General features: G+C 39.6%; 1 protein-coding gene across 1 annotated transcript in view; it reads left to right on the top strand.

Moving 5' to 3' along the window:
- NAALADL2 (N-acetylated alpha-linked acidic dipeptidase like 2) overlaps positions 1 to 15,514 on the top strand; it is a 550,593-nt gene that overhangs the window by 103,527 nt on the left and 431,552 nt on the right. Inside the window, exon 2 of the mRNA XM_065411094.1 lies at positions 7,010 to 7,283. Coding sequence (XP_065267166.1) covers positions 7,010 to 7,283 — 274 coding nt within the window. The remainder of the gene's footprint in view (positions 1 to 7,009; positions 7,284 to 15,514) is intronic.

The raw sequence follows: 15,514 nt of genomic DNA on the forward strand, positions 1-15,514 counted from the left end.
GGAGGCGGCAGCCCCCACACCCCACATGGTCACTGCCTGGGGAGGGTAGAGATCAGATGGTCGCTGCGTGTAGGGAGATAGAGACAGGTAGGACAAGTGGCCATTGGCTCAGAGAGGTGGCGGCAAATAGGTGGTCGGCACACCCGTTCTGGGGGCTAGTCCTGCTGAGTTGAAGAAGCGTGCTTGTTGCCTTACTTCTTCTGCCTCCTATATCCCAGTGAGGCCCCATAGTGACATTCTGATGACTTTCTTCTACCTGAAGTACGAGGAGGATTAGGTCTTTTGTGTCTGCCTATTTCTGAGGGTGTTCTAAAGCTTAATTTGGGAAAAGCTTCTTGAAATCCTCAGATGAAAGCCACTATATTATTCTGCCTGTTGTTGTTATTCATGTAATGTACTTGTGCCAGATTCTAATACCCTTATGTACATGAAAATCATTAGCCAATGAAAGTCCACTGACTTCAATAGAGCTATGCAGAATTAGAGTAGCTGAAGATGTGGCCCCTAGAATAGTACCTTACTTGGCAGTATCACTATTGATTTCCACGGAACAACTTGCTGAATAGAGTATTACAAATTATAAAGCGAATAAGGGTATCAGAAACTGGCTCACCATTAAAGGCGGTAGTGTAAATGAAAATTGCCATAGAATTTCTATTGAAGCTTTAGATACTGAAAACATTCTCAGTAGCAGTTGCATGATGATGCAGACACTCTGTTCCTTTCTACAGCTCACACATGCTATCTTGTTACCAGCCTTAATATTCTGTAAATTTAAAAAAAAATAAGTAAATTAACTCACGTTAGTAGGATGCAGAAAGTGACTCTGCAATGTGTGAGGTATAATGTTGGTTTTTCTCATTAACTGATAAGGAAAAAAACCTTCTAGTACTTTCTGGGTTTCTGAATTTGGAGTACTGTTGGAAATACTATTCTTGTGGCATTGTTTCTGTTATCTAACCAGCTTGTCACAAACAATAATGGTCCAAATTAATCCCTGGTGTAAATCAATGAAATTAGTGGATTTACATCAGGGAGAAATTTGGCTCAATCTTTTTAATTAAACTGCCAAAAAGTGTTTGTGTTATTTTGTTCTCCATGAGACTTATCAAAGACACCTAATATCTGCTGAGTTGTTTAACACATGCGCCATGATTTGCAATTTGATTTTAATAGGCTGTAAAGAAATTTATGAAGTAAATAGTAAGTGTATTCATTTCTGTAATTCAGTCAAGTATATTGTCACAAAAGTTTCAAAGGCATGCTTCATTTAATTATAGAGTAAAAAGCATCTTTAGTTATTATTGAGGGAACAATTTGATAATTGTGTCCTTTTAAAAAATAATAATAATAAACTGCCTTTTATTGCAACAGAGTGCTGGCTGTTGAAATGTGCCATAACCTTATTTGTATGGGATGGGTTTCTTCCAATTATTTATTCTATTACTGTTTCTAACACCTGTGGGAAATGTGGATCTTGAAGTAGTGACTGTTAATAAAATGACTTTGTATGTTTCTGTACTGTCCAAGTTTGTCATTGCATTAAAGGGCATAGCAGATGAAATTGGAGACTTGTAATGTACTGCTGATTGGATTAACTTGTCCATTTTGTGCAGCCTGCTTGAAGACTTATTTTATATAAATTAAGAAGATTAAATCTGGAGAGTAACCTTTGACAATTATTCCTCCTGACTGGATCTCTGAAGTCTTTAACATAAGCCCAGCGTTCTTGTAAAGAAGTTGAACTCTGTACAGCAGGAACTCTGACTGTTGTACAGATTACATTCAGATATAATATATCTAGTCTCTTTCAGTAGAGGTTTTTCAAATATTTTGATCTGCATGTGCAATCAATAACATATGCTGCAACCTCTAATGTCCTGTAGGTGGCATTAGCCATTGAAGTGTACTATACCGTGGGGTGAAGTTGTAACATGTTCTCACTCAAGGTTGTTAATGCATCACCAATATGATATGGTATTTCCTTTTCACTTTTATAAGGTTGTGAGTGACATTGTGTGTATAGTAAATGTTCCTTAACTAATGGAGTTTTAAATTATAAGATAGTATTATTAAAAGGAGAGGTTTAAATACCCTTTTCCTGTTATGTTTTCCTGTTCCAAAGTCCACTGAAGTCAATGTAAGTCTTTCTATTGATTTCAATGGACTTTGGATGAGGCTCTTTGGGCCAAATTTTTAAAGGTATTTAGATGCAGATAGGCAACTAGTGAGATTTTCAAAGTTGTCCGGGTCCTTACTCCAATGGATTTCTGCCAGTGTTTTAACAATTGTTTATTGTTTTGTTCATCCACTGATTACCCTAGGAGTTAGGCCCCTGGTCACTTCTGAAAATCCCAATAGGTGCCTATCTTCATCTTTAGATGCCTAAATACCTTTAAAAATGTGGCCCTTTGAGCACAGAAAATCGAATGTCACAAGCTATTCTAAGGAGTACAAGTGAGGTCTAAGCTGAGGTGTCACTAACTGGTGGTTTGGGGTTATATCACTGAGTCTCAGTTGTATAATCATGTACTCTTCAGGCCTAACTGAAATGTTAATTCGGTTCACTATAAAATTCGTTAAGCCTGTTACTTTGTTTATAGATTCCTAGATTCCAAGGGCAGAAGGGACCACTGTCATCATCTAGTCTAACCTCCTATATAACACAGGCCACAGAACTTCCCCAAAATAATTCCTAGAGCAGATCTTTTTTATTAAAAAGTATCCAATCTTGATTTAAAAATTGTCAGTGATTGAGAATCCACCACAACCCGTGGTAAATTGTTCCAATAGCTAATTACTCTCACCTTTAAAAATGTATGCCTTATTTCTATTCAGAATTTATCTAGCTTCAACTTCCAGCCAAACTTTCTCTACTAAACTGAAGAGACCATTATTAAATATTTGTTCCCCGTGTAGATAGATATAGACTGTAATCAAGTCACCCCTTCTCTTCAGTAAGGTAAATAGATTGAGCTCTTTGAGTCTATCACTATAAGGTATTTTCTAATCCTTTAATTCATCCTTGTGGCTCTTCTCTAACCCTCTCCAATTCATAAACCTCCTTCTTGAATTGTGGGCACCAGAACTGGACACAGTTTTCCAGCAGTGGTCGCACCAGTGACAAATATAAAGGTAAAATAACCACCATACTCCTACTTGAGATTCTTCGGGGTGCCTCCCCGGATTGCTCTTTTGGTCACAGTGTCACACTGGGAGCTCATGTTCAGCTGATTATCCACCACAACCCATTTTTCAGAGTCACTGCTTCCCAGAATAGAGTCCCCCATCTTCTAAGTGTAGCCTACAGTCTTTGTTCCCGGATGTATACATTTACATTTAGCCATATTAAAATGCATCTTTTTTGCTTGGTAAGCTTGTGTCCAGCTTACCAAGCTATCCATAAGAACAGCCATACTGGGTCAGACCAAAGGTCCATCTAGCCCAGTATCCTGTCTTCCGACAGTGGCCAATGCCAGGTGCTTCAGATGGAATGAACAGAACAGGTAATTATCAAGTGATCCATCGCTTGTCACCCATTCCAAGCTTTTGGCAAATAGAGGCTACGGACACCATCTCTGCTCCTCCTGGCTCATAGCTAGGCTAACATCCTGGCTAATATCCAGATCACTCTGTATCAGTGACCTGTCCTCTTAATTATTTACCACTCCTGCAATGTTTGTGTCATCTGCAAACTTTATCAATGAGGATTTTGTTTTCTTCCATGTCATTGATAATAATGTTCAATAGCATATGGTCAGAAACTGATTCTCAGGGGATCCCACTGGAAACACACCCACTCAATGATGATTTCCCATTTAACATTACATTTTGCGACATTTTGTACAGCAGGCAGTTTACATATCCAAGCAAAGACCTCCTAGTACCCTTTCAGCATGCCAATGAGGCTACTACTCTTCAGAGCTCCCCGCAGTATGGTGAATGATTCTGAGTTTGGGGCTGGTGGGGTATGTTACACTGATTGATGTATTTTATCTCCCTTTCATTTTAGGCTTCCATTTTTCCACTAAAATTATCATTAAACGTCTCTCTGAAGCTGGTCAGACTAGATTCATTGTTTCCTTCAGTTCTTTCATCAATGCCACTCTGTGGATCATCCAGTACCAGGTGTTCAGCAGTGATATAAACTGTATTTGGCCCAGAAAAGCGAAAATCAACCTATTTGTGGTCTGTCAGCCTATTGAGCAGTATTGACAAAATCATTTCTAGGCTCAGGTTCTTTTGCATGACACTTCACAATGCTGCCCGGACAACCCTTTATTGTGGATATCAAGGCTGAGGAAAACTTTCTGTCAAATAATATATTATGATACTTAGTGAAGCTGCTCTTTTCAGCTTTGCAAATTGTTTTGCTCGGTGAATGTAGGCTAAATGTTTAATTGTAGCTAGTTTCCAGCATCATCCCCTCCCTCCAGCCCCCTACAAAATTACATCAAATGAACTCTCCTGTGTTGAATAGATTTGATTCAAACCAATCATTTTGTAAAGCTGAGACTTTTGGAAAAACAAAACAAAAAAACCTAGTGGGTGTCCAGTGAATATTAGGTATTTTTTCATTAAGTAAGGAGTTTTAAAAAAAATTGGGCTATTTCTTAAAAATCTAGTTGTGCCACTGAGTTCTGAGCTTCTTGGAAGTGGAGTTTCTGCTCTTTTGTTACACTGCGGATGGTCTTGTATTTCAACTAAACTGTAAACTCTTTGACTTTGTTGCCATTGTAAAGTACCGTACTATGGCACTGCTGGATGCTATAAAATAATAGTTATTATTATGGCAGTTGTTAGCAATGGTTAAAAATCATGTTAAAGATGCAGTTTTACAGCAAAGTACACCTCTACCCCGATATAACACGACCCGATATAACACGAATTCGAATATAACGCGGTAAAGCAGTGCTCCGAGGGGGCAGGCCTGCGCACTCCGGCAGATCAAAGCAAGTTCAATATAACGCAGTTTCACCTATAACGTGGTAAGATTTTTTTGGCTGCCGAGGACAGCGTTATATTGGGGGTAGAGGTGTATAACCCCTGTAACCATGCCTTAATTTTGTATGTCTTTGGCTGTCTTAAAATTCAACATAGATTATGCTACTGAGAAGTTCTAATCTCCTGATAATGGTCAATTGCCAACCGTTCCAAAGCTACTGATCATAGATTTTGTGAGTTTCCTTGTCAAAGGGTGGCTGGCCATTGCGAATGAAGCAGATCCAGCGCCTGTATGCCAGAGCAGGTGCTTCCATTTGGCCAATTAAGAGGGCGGAGTTGCACCTAAGGATTAGAAAAGGTCAGGGAGCAAGCCACTGAGGGGGAGTCCTGGAGAGAGTCAGTCAGGAAAAGTCAGAAGACAAGAGATCGTCTCTGGGGAAAGCTGCCGTGAGCAGAATGCTCATGATAGGCCTTCCCTAGGAAGAGGGAGGAATTGGTTGGGAGACTGTATGTTTGAGACCTGGGCAAAAGCTGAAGGTAGGACAGCAGCAAAAAGGGTTTGCTGGCCGATGTGCCCAAGTCACGGCCAGGGCTGAAAGCAACAGAAGCAGCAGTAGCAGAGGGAGTTGCCTCCTGACTCTGAGCTGGGGCCCAGGGCTGAAGAGCCTTGAAGGCAGGGAGCAGCGAAGGTGCTTAACTGCTGGAATCTCTGGAGCTGAAGAGCTGGACCCAGAGGAGTTGTGAGAGGCCCAGGGGAAGTGAGGAATGTTCCTTTGGCAAAGATGATCCCAGCATAGAGGCAACGAGGATTCCTGCTGGGAAGAGCTGGGTTGCACTCAAGTTGGAAGGGGTAGGGTGGTTATCCTGTTACAAGGACAGGAGAGGGCCACACTAGAGAGCTGGGATGTGGTGAGAGATGTTTAGGCATGGTGAGAGATGCCGTAACTCTATGCTGCACTGTTTGGACTATCATGGGGGAAATCTGGATGATTGTTATGGGACTTTTATTATGATTTATATGCCTGGGACTTTTGTAATAAATTAACCTCACTTGGGAAAACTCTGAAAAGGGTAACTGAGGTAGGTGTGCCAGTCATTTCTCAGCCTGCAGCAGGAGTGTGCTCCAGACAGCATCACCCTATCACACTCCTGTGCCATGTTTTAATTATGATCCACTACTTTGTGGAGATTGTAATACTACAGAATTTAGAAAGATTCTTTTAAACAGATGTAATATAAAATTAGCAGACTTAGTTTAAAAAAAAATCTGGACATAAATATTTAGAACTTGCTTTCACATTCATCAGTGGATCAAAATGTGGAGCCCTTCCCCATACTTCTTGAGATGCAGAGAGTGAAATCCTGACCCCTACTGAAGTCAATGGGAGCTTTGTCATTGACTTCGCTGAGGCCAGGATTCCAACCCTGATTTCTATTGCAAGCTCAGTCAGTTAATCACAATGTGATAATGGATAAGTTATTTACCCTCTCTGTGACTCAGTTTGCCCATCTGTAAAATGTACCTAATTTTTAAGGTTTTGTGAGGTGGAATTACTGTTTCTAATGTTTAAACTCATAAATGAAAGTTACTTTATAAATGTTAAATATCAAATTATCTTGTTTAGAATAGATCAGGTTTGAGGTTAAAAAATAAATATTTCCTCTGAACATAATTTTGTAGCCAGGCTAGCTATAGGGATAAAAGCCAGCACCCAGAAATTTAACAAGCAGATACTTCAGCGTGGAAGTGCAAATTCTACATGTAAATATTGAATGCTTTATAAATTATACTATGATTTGAAATCACTTCTGTAGGATTTTGGAATTCTAATAGGATATTTTTCTTAAAAGACAACAATTATTATTCTCCACAAAGAGTTTTATTTTTCTAATGACTGATAGGAATTACATGCAAAGAGAATGAAAGATGCTTTGTTGTATTGTATGGTAATCTATCATGAATTCCTTGCCTCACATTAATGAAATTGTGAACTGCTATATCTGTACAAGATGAATGTGTATTGGAAAAAATGTACTATTACTGTTTTTTTTTCCCTACCCCCAGAGATTTGATACAGTTGCCTAGGAAAGAAGAAGATACAGACATTGCAATGAAACTTCTGGTTCAATGGACGTCTTGTGGCCTTGAAGATGTTCAGCTAGTAAATTACTCTGTCTTGCTTGACCTGCCAGGCTCTTCTTCAAATACAGTAACTTTGAAAAATAGTGGTGAATGCTTTTATCCTAGTGGACAGAAGTGTTACAGGGAGACCAAAAAGCTTCACAGCCAAGACCTTCTGTACTCATACGCCGCTTACTCTGCCAAAGGAACTCTCGAGGTAATACAATCATTTGTCTTTGTCACTTACAGTGAAATAGAATTAGAAAACAGCTTCCATCTGTCTTTAACTGGCAAGTCATGGGAATAATGGTGAAAACCTCAGACTAGAGATGAGCAAACAGATTCAGGTAAATAAGATGTGGCCCACTCCTCCGCTCAGACCTTGAAATGATCTGTTATGTTGTATTTTTACAATTAAATGTCAACTGTCTCTCAACTGGTGGGCCTACACTTCCTGGTTTTAACTGGATATAAGAATCTGAGGGAGCTTTGTCTAGAACTTTGTCTTCTCCCTATGCTTGTGTGAAGGAACTGCTGAGCAAGCCCTGCCAACTAACACTTGAGAGAGGCACACAGAGAAGGGAAGATGAGTTTCTTTGCACTGAGATCTGGTTTAAGGACAGGATTAGGTGCCAGAAACTCATGAATTATAATCCTGGTTCTGACACATTCTCCATCTCTGGCCTTGGGCAACATTTAACATCCCTGCCTCAGTTTCCACATGGGGGTTATAATTCTTACTTACCTAGCCAACAGGGATGTTGTGAGGCTGCATAAATGTTTGTAAAGTGCTCTGAAGAAGGCAAACAATATAAATTCCACTGTTGATATTATTAGTGTCATCTTTCTCCTCACCACTACAGGATGCATCACACACAATGAAGCAGACCCTTTTTTTTCTTATTTTATTTCCCCATGCTTCAAAAATAAATTTAGTTTCTTGTCATGACTAAAATATTAATAGACCAAAGAAGTGTGGCTAGGAAGTTGAGTTTTGGGGGATTCCACCCCCAACCCCCCACTGCCGCCCCCAACCTTTATACTTTCTGAACATTGCCCATCACTATGAGCTTTATAGTATATTAGGGTATGTCTACACAACAAAGAAAAACCCAGCCTCTGCCAGCTGATTTGGCCTCGGGCTGTGGGGCTATTTCATTGCTGTGTAGACTTCCAGGCTTGGGCTGGAGACTGAACTCTGGGACCCTCCCACGTCGCAGGGTCAAGCCCCTTGAGCCCAAGTCAGCTGGCACGGGCCAGCCACAGGTGTCTAGTTGCTGTGGAGACATACCCGTAGTGACTTGGATACAAGCAGTACGATACAATTTTTGTACGTTTTGCTTGTATTGTCTTTGTGACCGTACTGAATTTTCAAAGTCCACATGACTTCTATTTCCTCTGGGTATTCCTATCTTTTGTTCAACAGCTGATTGATTAGACATCCCAAGCACAGTATATGCAGGTATTGATAGGATGTAATGCTCTGTGGGAGTCTTGTCAACTGGAAAAATTCAATATACAGTATCCCTTTGTTTTAATAAACCCATAACATTAATTGTAATGAGATAAACATACAGTTGTGGTCTCTGAGATTAATCCCACAAATGTAAAGCTGTCCTTAACCAATAAGGGGCCTGATAAATTGCAGGCTAAAAGAGAGCTAGCCTCTCTGGGGACCAAAAATGAAGACTCTTGCAAAATCAAAGACGTTTTTACCAATGTCAGCTCACCACACAGCAATTTAAGTTACATTTCAGAATAGTTCTTTATTTACTAGGCCTTCTGCATAATGAAGCAGGACCATATACACACAGACTACATAGACATTAGCGGTGATTGAACCCTGGATCTTGCAGCAGGAAAAGCAAAAGACGCACCTTATCACTTGAGACAAAGGAATAATTACTTTAGCTATATCAGGGTTTTAAGAACAGCAGCTAGAGATATGATCATTGGATTATATGGATGTTGTTTTAGAAAAGGCTAGACCCCAATGGATTATATGCATGTGCTCTTAGAAAAGGCTTTCCTCAGTGTCTATAGGTCCACAAAGTGCAAGTCCCATCGGTGGTAATGAACCATGACCACATATATATTTATCGAGACTACATTGTTATCAGCAGTGATCTAACCTTGGACTTGGAGTGCCTAAAGCACAAATCACTAACATTTGAGCTAAATGTGCAAGTATCTTAAACTGTGAGTACCAGGTTGTCATCGTTACTAAAATAAGCCAGTAGAGGGAGACATGATCACATGAAGTAAGCCAGCAAATTACATTTACTTTGGATGTCAAATAGCCTGGCAATGATTGAAACATCACAGGGGGGGGGGGGGTTCTCTTTTCTTTTAAAAGATACTTTGTAACAAACTTGCCATAATATGGATTATTTTAATTTTCAAAACCTAATGCAAATTCTTAGCAGGGGCTAGCTTGACATAGAATTTACGGGCCATAAATAAACATGAGTTTCTGATACCAATGATATTTGTTTGAACTTCTAGCAGATAGAGCAATTAAAGAATTCTTAAATTGTAGTAGCCAGGCTACCAAAACAGCTGCAGTCTTACTTTTGTTTTGACAGTTATTTGTAGACTAGCAATGCTCCTTTTCTTTGAAGACCTGTCATGTCCATTCATCATATGGCCATTTTATATGAGCTGTCCAATTTGTACTTTCCCTAACAGCCTAAATAGCATTTGTGATATCTGAAATCTACTTTGAAAGCCAACTTAATGCAATATGATTGATGGCATGCCTTGCTACTTCTCTGTAATTCACTGTGCACTGGAAAGGTGACACTGTTTACCCCATCATAACGAGAAGCAGGTCACAGTAGGGTTCTGAAGAGAGCTGCTGTGTCAGTTGTGAAATACATATCACAATGGTTATGTAAATAAATTAGCATAAACCAGGTCATCTTGAAGAAATAGACACTTTTGTAATATATTTTTATTAAAAGTTGAGTATCAACCACAATTTAATAGCCAGGTTAAACACTTTGCCTACTTTGTGAAAATAGGGGGGGAAATGTGGCTAACTACAGATTATATTAAAAGAGGAAATTATGTTGCATCTAAATTATGCATTTGGAGTTAAATTTACCCCTTTTCTGAGACATCCAGCACATAGCTAATACACCACCTAAGCCAAGTAGAGCTTAAATATGAATCAAGTGGTGCATAGATGCTTTAGTGGTTCTCTGAGCACAAGTGAATTTCACCCCAATTCTGATCCTTCAAAGTGCTGAAAAACTTGCAGCACCAGGTTCTTAATCCCCATGCTCGTTAAGGAGCCTTGACTAGAAACACAGGTTGGAGATAAATTATTTTAATGTAAGTAAAGACAATTTGGTTTATTGTTAATTGCCCAAAAACTTTCTTAATGCAGAATTAAGGTTGCGCAGTAGTGCTCATGCCTTTCCAGAATGTGAAAGTAGGACATAGAGAATGAAGGTAATGAAAACTTAAAGTGAAGGTACACACCACCCCAGCAATGCAACCTTAACGCTGCCCTGTTGAATTAGGAATGATTCAGTGAAGGGGGTTGGTGGTGGGATGCCATAAGTACACATGCAGAAGTTCTAAGAGAATATGCCATTATTTGTGTGGTGTTCCAGAGTTTTGAATGAACTCCAGCTGTGTTCACTGTATCAGGTGTAGCTGTATTGAATGCTTGAGGGATTAATTGGAGCAGGTTGGCAGAGCTTATAACTATGATATGAGGAGAGGATCAAGTATACCTCATTTAGAAACTGAATTTTGTAGGTTGCATCAGTAGAGGTGCACAAAGATGTCTTCTTGCCACGGGAATTGTCTGCAATCTGTTGGGATGTGTGTCAGTGATCTCCAGAGCTTAATGAGGCAATGTGTCAGAAGGAATGGCCAGAGTGAAGGGGTGATAACATGTAAAAGCCTGGGGTGGTTGTATGGAGTACCATTGATGTTTGGATGAAGGCCAGGTGTATATAGCTTTTGTTTGCTATGCCTAACCTAAACCTAAATTTTGATGTAGCAAAGGGAAGGTGTTAAACTTAATCCTACAGGACTCATGTACTCTGTAGCATCTGTAAAGGCAGAGGGCTAGTATGTATTGGGGCACAAACTTCAGTGTGGGTTAGCTGCCCCAGTACAAGCCCACCGGAAATCCCTGGCTACTTCCTCTGGTTGCTAGTCCACACTGAAGCTTGTGCCTCCACATCTTCATAACTATTGTCTGCCAGCTGTGCTAGCCAGACTAAAACGAGCATGGATATGCCTACCTGCAATCACACTGTTTGGGTGCAGCTCATGTTCAGTAACCACAGCAAATCCCCTTGAGCCGTCTAGTTAGTGTGCGAGAACGCTGGCTGCAAACCGTCTGGCTTGAACTGAGCCCTAGTCTTGCTGCATATGCACACTTCATTCTTTTATGCATTTTAGCATCTACTAACACGGAGTTACAAATTTTCCCCCAGTAACTTTTTCACTATTGCTTCTCCAGACAGACAGTGGGTGCCATGCACTAATTGAGATAAATCCCAAGTGACTGAGATTGGTTTGGGGAGCATTAGAGCTATAGTTTGAGTCCCAGGTGTACCCCCAAAAAATCAGCTGTTTTTTTGTAAACAGCTGACCTTCTGTTTGAGGGGGAATATATCTTGAGATCTCCTTGTTCAAATGATCCCATATTTGAAATATTAACTCTATCCTATACCCCCAAAAAGCACAGCAAATTTTAAGACTGTCTGAGAAAGCACGTGGATTTTAAAGGATAGCTGACCTTTAAACAGAACGCGATGCTCAACCCTAACTTTAGCAGAGCTCCCACTCTGCTATAATTATAGGCAGAAGGCTGTGTTATACAATTAAAATCATGATCAGGAAGTACAAAAGTTATCCTCACAATGACAGCCTTCACAAAGGCATGTTGCACATTTTGTTGTCTTTTATGGTATCTGTTTAAGGCATAACTATTCATATTTCAAACTACCCATTTCGCTAGTAAAAGAAAAGAGAACATTGTGTGCTGCAGCCAGAGCAAAGTTGCTGGTAGAAGTTTAACTATTGAGGGGTAGCTTTTTCAAAGGCACACATGGCAATTAGTAGAAAATATCATCCTTTATCTCCTGCTTTTTTGTATTTTTAACTGTGCTGTTGGAATGCTGCACTAACTTTCCCGCCCCCTAGCACTTATTAGGTATTCTTAAAGAATAAAAAAAGACAAAACATCTTCAACTATTCGGCTACAGCGTTTGCAATGTCCTTTAAAAAGAGCTATTGGGTTGGTGGACTTACAAATTCTGACTATGGATCTTGTAAGCTTGTTGGGCCAAGCAATGAACACTTACATAACTGTGCACTTAATCAGGCATGCGCTAAGAGCTCTGTGCTGCTTAGGAATGGATGAGAAAGAGCAGCGCTGATCCACTGGTGGGGACTGCTAAGCATGGTGCGTTCATAGTCCAGTGCTGTGAAGTAAATGGAAGGGTGAAGGCACTGCAGGTTGATGGAATGATGAGGACACTGCATCAAGTTCAAGGACTGGTCTACACTTAAAAGTTAGGTTGACATAGCAACAGCGCTCAGGGGTGTGAATTCACAGCAAGGTCAATGGAAGAATGCGTCCATCCAGCTATCATCATTCACTGAAGTGGAGTTTCTATGGCGATGGAAAAGCTCCTTCCATCGCTGCAGGAAACATCTAAGCTATCGCGCCGCAGGGCCATAGCTACAGCACTGTATCCTTCCAGCCTTGAACTCCGATGCTTCTTGTCAGTGCAGGCATAGAGCGTATACCAAACTATGTGAAAGCCTCTCTGAACCATGGCTGAACATGCCCTGCTTGCTCAGTGGTAACAAATTGGCTTCTTTCAGCAGCTTGTAGCTGTTTGAACCAAATGTGAGCACAGGGGTAACACATCTGTTTTAACTAGAGCTAGGCAAATAACTCATCTTTTTTTCAGTTTGGTAGTTCCAAATATATTTTTTCTGTTAGGATCAAATAAAATATGAATGATTTTGGATTTTTTTGGTGACACAAAAAAGTCCATTTCAGGTCTGTTCCAGAGTGTGAATTTAAACCTGTCTTTCTGACATCCCAGGTGAGTGCCCTAACTACTGGGCTAAAATTTATAAGTTAGGGTGGGCAGCATCAGCATCCCCTCCTCCTCCTTTGCCTGTGTGGTGAATGGCTGAAACTACTCATATCAAATTTGTGAATAGATTTGGGGTGACCAAAATTGCATTTTTAATTGAATAAACTATGAAAAAAAAATTGTCCGACTCTAGTTTAAAAGTACACGTGTAGGCTTAAGGAAATGTTCAAATGAGCATTCTAGTATGCAATTTTCTCATGTTATATTTGTGTTAAATAGCAGTTTCTCTCAAGCCATGCAAAGATGCTAGTCCTTACGAGTATTTTCAGGCCATATTTCACATTTCAAACCTCAGTTTATTCTTCCCCTCTGGTGCGACTTTTGTTGGTTTGTTTTAAAATGAAGTATAAAGTGGGTGGTTTTTTGTTGTTTGTTTGTTTTCTCCAGTCTCCGTATTCAGAAATGATTTGAAGGAAATTTGTTCAAACTTTAACAAAAAATGTCACCTCCAGACAGAGAGCCAATATGGAAACCGTCAGATCAAAAGGTGAAAGTTGTGACTGTGAAAACAGGGGCTTATAATAGAAACCATTTTGGAACTGTTGCTAAAGCTAGTGTTATCAGAACTGTATATAGTAAGAAATGCTGTATTTATACAACCCTGAATTCCTGTTACTCTAAGCAACTGCACAACTTGCAAACTAAAAATTAAATAACCTTTAGAATAAACAGCTATTTAATAGTCCCTTCAACACTGTGGTATTTATGGATGATTATAAAATACAATAAAGAATAAGCCATCACTTGCTTCTGTTCCTCAGAAAATAAGGACAGTAAGTGCTAAAAATTTAGGAACACTGTCAATATAAAGTCACTGTAGTTGGAGACAGATAACATATTATCTTGCCTGGACATCCTTGCTTATCTGATATTTAATCCCCTACCACAGGGAACAGTAAGGCTCTCATACTGTTTTATTGGCCATAATAATCTGATCCTTGCTCTACCAGCAATATGTCAGAGTACCATGAGATCTTGAAATAAACACACTATAAAAATAAACATTTTGGATCACTGCACTGAATATTAAGTTTAAGTGCTTGGTGGGCAGGAAAAAAGAAGTAAATGTAAATAACAGTGGAATGTGCTGTGAATTAGAGCTGGACACTCAAAAAGATAAGCAGTGGGATGTTTTATTCTTTGATGCAGCATGGTATATCATGTCAGAGGGAGCCTTTAACAATATGTCCTATCTTGCATGTTATTTAGACGTATTGTCATAGACTCTAAAAAAGAAATAGCTGTCCTGTACTATTGCAGTGGCATCAAATCCATGGATACTTTTCTACAAGATAGCTGTTCTTTATTTAGGAGAGCAAAAAAACCACTTTTTTATGATTTGAAATAATGGCAACATTGATAAAATCTGTAATTTCCAACCTACTAGGACAAGATGACAGTCAACAACATAAGTCGTCTTAGATCACCACTTGAGGACACTGCCAATCAGTTTTTATTAAGGGGAACATACACAAGAACATGTTTTAAGCTAAACAGATCAAGAAGAGAACTATTTTTATAGCTTCTTTAATAAAAGATATGATTAAAATATTTGATTCTTTCAAAGTATCGAGTGACAAATAGTTCAGAATAGTTCTGCTGAGGATGGATTTCACAGAACTTTCTAAAAGCTTGACTACATGTTTTTCTATAAGAAGGTGGGTGGTGGCCTGTGTACAGACTACATTCAGGAGTGGTATAACCATAGAAAGCCATAGGCTCAAAGCCATTATAGTAGCTAAGATGACCAAACTGGAATGTTTGAAACAAACAGCTAACACAGCCTCTCCTAGTGAAGCCTCTTTTTGGCAAATGTCTCTTGAAAATCTTTCAGAGAAAGATGAAGAAACCAGCAGAACGTAGTCTCGACATTGATACAGTTGCACCAAGATATACATAAACTGGACCAAATTCTAAAAAATAAAATAAAAAAACCCAGGTAGGCCAATGTTTGGCATCAAGGTGCAGTTTGGATAAGCAGGTGCTTATTTCAGCTGTCCAAATTCCTGAGTCTGCAAACCAGACTGGAAAAGTCATAAGAGGCACTGCCTCATGTTTTCCATCGCTCCTTCTGGTTGTGGCTAGATATACCTCAGAAACGCACTTCTTGCTGTGCCTCACAGTTCTGGTTGCAGTCCCAGAAGGATTCCACAAGTGAAAAATGTGTAAACAACTCTGAGCTTAAAAGTTTGGTTGGATTCTAGAGAGCTCCCCCACCACCACCGTCCTTACTTTTAACTATAAATAAATCTAAAGACGAAAGTGACTTGTGTCTGACTTTCATTATGAATATGCAGTACTCTCTTTCTCA

Source organism: Emys orbicularis, chromosome 9 (genome assembly GCF_028017835.1).
Source record: "Emys orbicularis isolate rEmyOrb1 chromosome 9, rEmyOrb1.hap1, whole genome shotgun sequence".
Classification (NCBI taxonomy): domain Eukaryota; kingdom Metazoa; phylum Chordata; order Testudines; family Emydidae; genus Emys; species Emys orbicularis.